The 10,360-nt window shown below is 44.8% G+C and overlaps 1 protein-coding gene across 1 annotated transcript; it reads right to left on the bottom strand.

The window, feature by feature from the left end:
- Positions 1–1,164: 1,164 nt before the first annotated feature.
- LOC127036625 (olfactory receptor 52M1-like) lies at positions 1,165–2,157 on the bottom strand. The gene has a single exon (XM_050927731.1). It carries the CDS (start codon positions 2,110–2,112, stop codon positions 1,165–1,167), a length of 948 nt encoding a protein of 315 aa, XP_050783688.1. The 5' UTR covers positions 2,113–2,157.
- Positions 2,158–10,360: the final 8,203 nt, after the last annotated feature.

Here is a 10,360-nt window from a genome sequence, read left to right as displayed (position 1 = left end):
GGCTTTTCGGTTTTGAAAAGAGATGACTAAGGGGGGATATGAGAGTGTAAATAAAATCGTGAGTGGTTTGGAAAAATTCAATAAGAAAATGATATTTACTCCTTCAAATAACACAGAAACTAGGGGTCACCCAATGAAATTAGTAGGCAGCAGATTTAAAAGAAACCAAAGGAAAGATTTCTTCACAGTTGACATGTGGAACACTTTGCCAGGTGATGTTGTGAAGGCCAAAGCTATATCAGGGCTCCAATAAGAACGAGGTAAGTTAATGAAAGGTAGGTCCATAAATAGTTATTAGCAGGGAGCCAATGCCATGTTCTGTGTGTCCCTTGCCTCTGTTTGCCAGAAGCTGAGACCATGCAATGGGGGATGGATCATTCAGAATATTCCAGCTCTGTTCATTCCCTTTGAAGGATCTGGTATTGGGCACTCTTGTGAGATAGGATACGAGGCTAGATAGACCACTTGTCTTACCCAGTATCTGATGTTATATAGACCCCAGATGTATCTTCCCCCCTGCCTTAACGTACTGTACCCCACTCCCCTCCCAGAGCTGAGAAAGAACCCAAGAGGCCTGATGGGGTCTCTCTATTTGTGCAGAGTTAGTAACAAAGTAAGAATATAACTTAAAACTTTAAACCTAACCACTGCCCTTACGTGACTAGCCCAAAAAATGTCAGAACATGTTAGAATTAAAGCAGAGTAAGTGGATTATTAATATAATTTTATTACTTGAATATAAGAATGGGATACATTATTTCTGTAAGCTAATTGCTACATTTTCTTTTAAAAACATAAGATTTCAAGAGCCTAATTGGCCCTGGGAAGTGCAAATGCATCAAGGTGGGTGAGAGGTCATAATGGTCCAGTGAATGATAGGAGGAGAGGAGGAGAGGATTGAGCAACAGGGGTGGGACCTTGGTGAAAGAAGTGGGCAGGACCTCAGGGATCCAGTTAACAGAAATTAGAAAGGAGGCAACCCTATAAGTTAATGAGTTCTATGCAGACCGATTCCCCAGTCTGTCACACTGACACAGCACAGCAAGGCCAGGAAAGGATTAACGTCACTTTGACTGTCCAGTAGGTGATTCAGGGAAGAGAGCCCAGCACCACATCACTAGCAAGCTCTGCTCGATGTGAGAGCCAGAGCACCAGCAGAAAATATTAGGTGCCTTTATGAGTAATGAGCCAGAGCAGCCTGTCGCGGATCTGTTTGGTCCTCATACCATAGATGATGGGGTTTAGCATAGGAGGCACAAGGAGGTACATGTTGGCAATGAGAATGTGTAAATGCAGGGGCACATTGTGGCCAAAACGGTGCAGGAGGGAGGAGAAAAGAGTTGGAATGTAAAATGTTAAGATAGCACAGAGGTGAGAGCCACAGGTCCCAAAAGTCTTGAGCCGGGCATCCTTTGTGGGGAGGCTGAAGATGGCCCTGAGGATCTGGGTATAGGACATAGTGATAAAAAACACATCCAGACCAATCACAAAGAATGCCACAGAGAGGCTGTAGTAACTGCTGATGCGGATGTCGGTGCAGGCCAGTTTCACCACTGCAATGTGCTCGCAGTATGAGTGGGAGATGACGTTGGTTCTGCAATATAGCCACTGCCTTGCCAGTAAGGGATAGGGCAGTATGAGTATGATGCCGCGCAGCACCATGGACAGGCCAATCTTGGCCACCACGGGGTTTGTCAGGGTGATGGAATGTCTCAGGGGATGGCAGATGGCCACATAGCGATCAAAAGCCATGGCCACAAAGATCCCAGATTCCATCGCTGAGAAGCAGTAAATGAAGTACAGCTGGGTGAGGCAAGCACTGAAATCGATCTCTCTGGAATTGAACCAGAAGATTGCCAGCATTTTAGGCAGGATGGATGTGGACAGGACGAGGTCAGTGACAGCCAGCATGCAGAGGAAATAGTTCATGGACCCATGGAGACTTGGTTCCCTCTTCACAATGAACAGGATGATGAAGTTCCCCAAGACAGCTATGGTGTACATGGTGCAGAAGGGGATGGAGATCCAGACATGGGCCGCCTCCAGGCCAGGAATGCCCAGCAGGATGAAGGTGGAGGTTTTGGTGAAGTTGATTATGTTGGAATCTGACATGGAGTAGGGTAGAAGGTGTCCAACTCTGAGACAGAACTATGTCTCCTGGATGTACTGTATGTTCCCACAACTTCTCGTTTTTGTCCAGGCCTAGGATGATGGTCACAGTACAAATGCCAAGATGGAGAGACATTGTTAATATGAAACACTGTATGCACTACTGGGGGATATTCTCATGGGTGAAGCAAATTGGTTGATCTTCACACATTGAAAAATGACATTTTCGTTATTCAGAGATAAGAATTATGGAGAACTGACCCTACTAATGTCAATTGCATATTTTATGGTGCTCTGTGCTTCAATAATTCCTAGATGTCATGGTGTGGGAAACCACAACAGACAACTGCTGGAAACATCAGTGTGGATACTGGTTATTCGTCATTGTTCCTTAGACCTATTCTACACTGCCAAGTTTTTTTCGCCCAAAGGCAGCTTTTGGTGAAAAAAAAACAGTGGAGGTCTACACTCTGCAAAGCCACTTTTGATAATGGAATTCATCAGTTTCAGTCACACAATAAAACTATCTTGACGAGAGTTGTAAGGCTTTTTACACAAAAGTTTTGTCACTGAAATGCCAGTGTAGTTGCTTGCAATTGATTTTATCACAGCAATAGGCCTTAGAAAGATGTCCCACAATGCACATTATCACCACTCTGGTCAAAAGTTTGAACTCTGCTTCTGTGCATCCAGGTAAACACCTTCCACCCTTCCCCTTTTAAATGCCCAGGAATTTTGAAATTCATCTTCCTGTTTGCTTGATGTGGAGTAACCATGTTATACTCTTGGCCTTCACAACATCCTCTGGCAAGGAGTTCCACAGGTTGACTGTGCGTTGTATGAAGAAATACTTACGTTTATTTGTTTTAAACCTGATGTTTATTAATTTCATTTGGTAATCCCTAGTTAGAGCAACTAGACTGCAAATGTGAAAAATTGGGATTGGATGGGGGGTAATAGGACCCTATATAAGAAAAAAGACCCAAAAACCAGGACTGTCCCTATAAAATTGGGACATCTGGTCACCCTATCCTAGTTCTTTTGTTATGAGAAGGAATAAACAACACTTCCTTTTCTACTTTCTCTACACCAGTCATGGTTTTATGGACCTCAATCATATCTGCCCCTAACCGTCACTTTTCCAAGCTGAAAAGTCCCAGTCTTACTAATCGCTCTTCATAAGGGAACCATTCTGTACCCCAATCATTTCTGTTGCCTTTTTCTGAATCTTTTCCAATTCCAATATAGCTTTTTTGAGATGGGGTGATCACATCTGCACACAGTATTCAATATGTGGGCGTACCATGGATTTATATAGAGGCAATAAGATATTTTCTCCCCTTTTATCTATCCTTTTCTTAATTATTCCAAGCATTCTGTTTGCTTTTTTGCTTGTCACTGCGCATTGAGTGGAGAACTATCCACAATGACTCTGAGCTCTCCTTCTTAAGTGATAACAGCTAATTTAGACCCCATCATTTTATATGTAGAGTTGGGAATCTGCTTTCCACTGAGCATTACTTTGCTTTTATCAACATTAAATTTCATCTGCCATTTTGTTGCCCAGTCACCCAGTTCTGAGAGATCATTTATTAGCTCTTCACAGTCTGCCTGGGTCTTAACTATCTTTAGTAATTTTGTATCATTTGAAAATTTTGCCACCTCACTGTTTACCCCTGTTTCCAGATCATTTATGAACATGCTGACTAGGACTGGTCTCAGAACAGATCCCTGGGGGACACCACTATTTATCTCTCTCCATTCTGAAAACCGACCATTTATACCTACCCTTTGTTTCCCATCTTTTAACAGTTACCAATCAATGAGAGCACCTTCCCTTTTATCCCATGACAACTTACTTTGCTGAAGAGCCTTTAGTGAGGGACCTTGTCAGAGGCTTACTGAAAACCTAAGTACACTATGTCCACTGGATACCCTTTGTCCACTTGCTTGTTGACCCCTTCAAAGAATTCTACTAGATTAGAGAGGCATGATTTCCCTTTACTGAAACCATGTTGACTCTTCCTCAAAAATTATGTTCATCTATATATCTGACAATATTGTTCTTTATTATAGTTTCAACAAGTTTGCCTGGTACAGAAGTTAGGCCTACAGTCTGTAATTGCTGGTATCGCCTCTGGAGCCCTTTTTAAAAATTGGTGTCAAATTATCTATCCTCCAGCTCTAATCATTTGCAACAGAAGCTGATTCAAATGATCGGTTGCAGACTACAGTTAATTCTTCTGCAAGTTCACATTTGAGTTCCTTCAGAACTCTTGGGTGAATCCCATCTGGTCCTGGTGACTTACTGCTATTTAATTTATCTATTTGTTCCAAAACCTCCTCTAATGACACTTCAATCTGGGACAGCTCCTCAGATCTGTCACCCAAAAAGAATGGCTCAGGTTTGGGAATCTTTCTCACATCCTCAGCTGTGAAGATCGAAGCAAAGAATTAATTTAGTTTCTCCGCAATGGCCTTATCATCCTTGAGTGCTCCTTTAGTACCTGGATGGTCAACCTGGTTGTTTAACACGTTTCCTGCTTCTCATGTACTTACATATTTTTTGCTATTACTTTTTGATTCTTTGACTTTTCATGAATTTTTTTTTGGCCTTCTTAATTGTATTTTTTATACAACATTTGCCACTGTTTATGCTCCTTTCTATTTCCTCACTAGGATTTAACTTCCACTTTTTAAAGGATGCTGTTTTGCCTCTCACTGCTTCTTTCTCTTTTTTGTTCAGCCGCTGTGGCTCTTTTTTGGTTCTCTTACAATGTTTTTGTTTTTTTTTAATTTGGGTAATACATTCAAGTTGAGCCTCTATTATGGTGTCTTTAAAAAGTTTCCATTCAGCTTCCAGAGATTGCACTTTTAGCACTGTACCTTTTAATTTCTGTTTAACTAACCTCCTAATTTTTGTATAGTTCCCTGTTCTGAAATTAAATGCCACAGTGTTGGGCTGCTGTGGAGTTTTTCTTGGCACAAGGATATTTAATTTAATTATATTATGGTCACTATCACCAAGCGGTCTAGCTATATTCACCTTATGGACCTGATCCTGTGCTCCACTTAGGACTAAATCAAGAATTGTCCCTTCTCTGGTGGGTTCCAGGACCAGCTGTTCCAAGTGGTGTCAACTGCATACTGTCCTGAGGTTACCTGTACCTAATCAATATGGGGATAATTGGAATCCTCCTTATTATTGAGGTTTTTTTTTATTTTAATAGCCTGAGAATTTCACATTCACTATCACTGTCCTGGTCAGGTGGTCAGTAATATATCCCTGCCACTATACTGTTACTATTAGAGCATGGAATTTCCATCCATAGGGATTCTATGATGTAGTTTGATTCATTCATGATTTTTACTTCATTTGATTCCATACTTTTTTTCACATATAATGTCACTTCACCACCAGCACAAGCTCTTCTATCTTTCCAATATATTTTGTACTCTGGTATTACTGTATCCCCGTGATTATTGTCATTCCACCAAGTTTCTGTTGTGCCTATTATATCAATATCTTCATTTAATATGAGGCACTTAGTTCACTCATTTTATTTTTTAGACTTTTAACATTGGTGCAAAAGGAAACTTTCAATTACATTGACAGTCTGAACCTATAACACTGACCAAATAAAATTATTTACATAATATATATTTGACCTGGTGAACTCTTTGACACAGACATTTATTGGAACAAAGAGCTTAAGCGAATAGGACTCACAAATGAATTGCCATTGAAGGAGGTGCTGGTGGCACTAACTTTAGTTAAGGCTGACACCTTCAATTATGAGACCTCATTCTCAGTTGCTCATAGGTTTGTCAAATGTTAAGCATTTGGACTGAAATTTCCTATGTGAGGTGTCTGCTTCAGGCTGATATTTTTTTTTAAAGTTTCAGTGATAACATTTCTGCTGACTTTTAGAATGAAACTAGCAGAGAAGACGTTTTGCTCATGTTGAAAAATTCTTATCATTGTTCCAGTGAGGAGCCCTAGCACCTCCATTCTTTCCAGCAGATAAAAATCAGATAACAGCCCCCATCCCTTATTAATAGCCAGAGTCCTGAGATGAAAGAGGAGGTGGTGATAGTGTCTGTGCATTAACACAGAGAGGACTCCTGAGGTCTTTTCTCAGTTCTTACTCCAAGGGCAGAATTGCCTCTGTGAGGTCTGAGTAAACTAAGGGCCACAGCCTAAGAATTTGACCTTATGTTATACATCTACTAATATCTCTCATCCTGGAGGATTCCCTTTTCACTGAAATGCAGCCACCTTGGACCAAAGGCCATCAACCAGCTGGGGAGCCACAGCAAAAGGTGATATTTTGGCATGTGATACTGGAGAAAGCTCATCCCCCTTAGCAAGGTCTTTGAGATGTTTACTGGGGGTGCAGAGCAGAAAGGACCACAGACTTACACTCTATCCCACCCCACACCCATTACATTAGGTTTGTTGAGCTGCTGAGCTCCTTGGCAAGAGATGCAGTACCTGTGAATCCTGAGATGGAATCCTGGGAATCCCTCTCATATATCTGTGTCCCACACCTTTCTCACCCCAGCATCTGCAGCAACATCAGACAACGAAAGAAGAAACAGATATCTGCACTCTTTATAATATGGCTGTGTGCAATCCCAGGAGAATTCGCTCAGTCTCTTAGGGAGAAACGGCATCTGAGTGTAAACAGGTCAGAGACTGGAGATACTCTAGCCAATCTCTCTCTTTCCATGTCTGCACTTCTGTGTAAACAGTAAGTAAGGGCCCTTCCCAAAGGGAGATGAGAACTCTGGGGCTCTGTGCTGACTCAGAGAGAAACTAGCTGCTCTGTGTATTTGTGTATATTGAACAATTATAGTTGATTAGTAAGAAAATGAGGGATAATGTCTCTGTCTCCAAAGGGTTTGATATCCTGTAAATGCCCAGGTTTGGATGAATAGACAGTAGATAGACAGTAATGGAAAAGATGACCAAGGGGAGACATTAACACTTTCTGCAGCTACACAGAGCTTTCGTTAAGGTATCAGAGATATGTAATTCTCATCAGTACCTGTTATCATACTGTGCAGCACCTTACATTTAAGAATCTTCAAAACTCTTAGCAAAGGCATGTCACTATGAACACATCCCCAATATACAGATAGGTAAACAGAGGCAAAGGGACTTTGGCCAAGGTCACAGAGAGAATGACAGACAGAACCGGAGAGTCCTGACTTCTCTGCCATAAGCACAGTCTCTCTGTCAGTAACTGAGCGCATGAGAAGAGGTAAATGGTCTAGAAGGACTTGTTCATTGGTGGGTGTGACAGACTTCTCTGGGGTGCAACCACTGAGCCCTCTTGCATGCCAGTCTGTACCCCCATCTCACATTGTGAGGATGTGGGAAGCCACCATCCTCCCTAGATATTGTAAAACTCAGACAGAGAGGCACCCAGTTACATGAAATCTTTCACTTGACACTGGTGAACTAATAATAAAGAGACTCCAGCCGGCTGCACATGATGGTGAGGTGCTCGAGGTGTCCTTTCTGGTCCCCTACCAAGGGGCCTGTTACCAGATGCATTACTCTGTGGTGAAGGCCCGGTGCTACCTCTGCCGGGTGATGGGGCATGTCCGGAGGGACTGCCCTTTGGCCTGGTATGGAGGAGCATTGGGAATCCATGAGCCCTGGCAAGGTACCAGCCCCATCATTGCCGGCCCCCCGGGCTTCCTGGCACCTGGACCTGCCCCTCCTCCTCCCCAGCCCACAACTGCTCCCAGTCAGGCCCTAGGGGCACCCCCCCAGAGCGCCCAGACAAGTGGGAGAGCCCCAACTCCGCTGTGTGCATTCTGGCGGGGTCTATGGAGGAGGGTGCAGCAGGATTATTGGAAGGCATGGGAAAGGTCCCACCTTGGGAGGAGTTTAGCCTCCCTCATGCTGCCCCACCACTACCTCCCAAAGTTCCCGTGCCACCACCCCGTCCCCTGGCTCGACACCGAGGATACCATGGAAGGCTGGGTTCTAGTTCAGGGGAAGCAGGGCAAGCGGAAGGCTTAGGCTCCGCTCCGCCCATCTGATGCGGAACCAGGGAGGGGGCCAATAACACCGAACCTTCTGCCTTACCCCCAGGGGAATCCCATCCTCTGGAGCCAGCTGGGGATCACAGGGCAGCAATGGAGGGTAGCACCGCCCGTCCCCCGAGTCCTTCCTTGAGGAGGCCTTTGATAGAGCCTCTCCTGACCCCTTGTCACCCGAGGCCCTTGCGAGCCCCGAGGTGAACGTCGCTTTGGGCACCAGTGAAGAGGTTCCCTGGGGTGGTGGGGGGTGATCTTCCCTCCATTTTTGACGAGATTGAAGCCCTGAGTTTGACCCCAGTAACCCAGGGGGAGGACGACCCTCTGCCAGCGGGCCTCAATCTGGGCAACCTCATCCCAGCCCCCTCTTTCCCCATGCTCCCTTCCCCTACCCGCTGCTTCCGCTCCTGCCTCCGAGGAACCCCTGGACTCTTCCACCAACCCGTCCGTGGATGGCACCCCGCTACCGGATGCTGAGCCAATTGAGGCAATGTTCAGTGCCATGCGGCTGGGACCTGCGTTACCAGGGGTATCCCTCACTGATGTGGGGCAGCTGTCCTCCTTCCCGGGTGGGGGTTGCCCTCCTGGCTGCTGCTACTGCTGTGGGGAGGGCCCTGCTGGTGTGACCCTCAGAGCGGAGAGCAAGGCCCCATTTTTCCCATCATTTGTGGGCCTCCTCTGGCTGGGTTGCTGTTGTCTTTGCTGCTGCTGGTGGTGCTGCTGAAGAGCCTGTTGCTGCTGCTGGGGCTGAGCTGGGAGAGGAGGAGGCCCTGCTTTGTGGAGGGGGTTTGTAACATCCTTGCTTCTGTGGTGGTAGGTGCCGTTGTAGCGGGGAGCTGGGGCAGTGGCGTGGAGCCCTCCCCATGGCCTTTCCGCTCCCCTACTGCCACCACCATCACCCCCTCCATCTTCCCTATTACCACCTGGCTCTGCTCTCCACTCCCTAGCCCAGCAGTTTGCACTGTCCTTTCCCCCATCTTGGGACAGGAGCAGCAGCAAGGGGGCTGTCATAAACAGATGGTTAAGGGTTAATGTCTCTTTTACCTGTAAAGGGTTAAGAAGCTGTCATAGCATTCCCTCTCAGATCTGAACCTTAGAGTTCAGAAAATGAGATACTAGCACCTGAATCCTCTAAGCTTAATTACCAGCTTAGATCTGATAGCACTGCCACCACCCAAAAATATAGTGTTTTGGGGCACTCTGACCTCCCCAACCTTCCCTGGGGACCCCAAGAACCCAGATCCCTTGGGTTCTTAAAACATGGAGAAATAAACCATTACCCCACCTTTTCCTCCCCGGGCTATCCTGAGAGATACTGATCCAACCTCTTAAATCACCATATAGAGAAGCATCTCCCTTCCCTTCCACAAAAAGGCAAACAGATTCAAGGAAAACAGAGAGAGATTCTATCTCTCCAGCCTCCCGTCTCCGCCACCCGTCCTGGTGAGTTATCCCAATCCCCTGGAATAAAGCAAGGGAAACAAGAAAAAAAAATCAATCAGGTTCTCTAAAAAGAAATCTTTTAATAAAAGAAAGGAAAAAGTAAAGAATTACCTCTGTAACTTCAAGATGTAAATATTACAGGGTCCTATAGCTTACAGACACCAAAAAGAGACTTTCCCCCCAGTACCAATACAAATCAAAATATTCCCAGCAACTACACATATAAAAGTTAACCAGCCAGATCCACAATTGCAAATAGAGTAAAACAATCAAAAAGCCTAAACCGCCTGTTTTTACTTACTATTTGAAAAGAAACTTAGAGAGCCTGTAGTAATGTCTGGTCTCTCTCAGACCCTCCAAGAGAAGAACACACAACGGACAAAGAACACACACAAAAGCTTCCCTCCACCCAAATTTAAAAGTATCTTGTCTTCTGATTGGTCTTCTGGTCAGGTGTCCAGTTCCCTGCTTTGCAGTTCCCTTTGCAGGTACAAGAGACATTAACCCTTAACAATCTGTTTATGACAGAAGCTCAGTAAACCTGGCTGACACCTGACCAGAGGACCAATAGAGGGACAAGATACTTTCATATCTTGGTGGAGGGACGTCTTTGTTTGTGCTTTTTGTTTGGTTTGTTGTTCACTCTCAGGACTGAGAGGGATGGGACATGATTCCAGGCTTTCCCAATCTTTCTGAATCAGTCTTTTGTGTTTCAAAATTGTAAGTAACAGCCACACAGGCAGCGAGAATTAGT

The sequence above is a fragment of the Gopherus flavomarginatus genome, chromosome 1 (assembly GCF_025201925.1).
Source record: "Gopherus flavomarginatus isolate rGopFla2 chromosome 1, rGopFla2.mat.asm, whole genome shotgun sequence".
Lineage (NCBI taxonomy): Eukaryota > Metazoa > Chordata > Testudines > Testudinidae > Gopherus > Gopherus flavomarginatus.
The sequence above is the reverse complement of the archived record's forward strand: the minus strand, read 5'-3'. Positions and strand labels throughout refer to the sequence as shown.

Coding starts and splice junctions, on each gene's coding strand:
- LOC127036625 (XM_050927731.1), bottom strand. CDS start 2,112: ATGTCAGATTCCAACATAATCAACTTCACCAAAACCTCCACCTTCATC.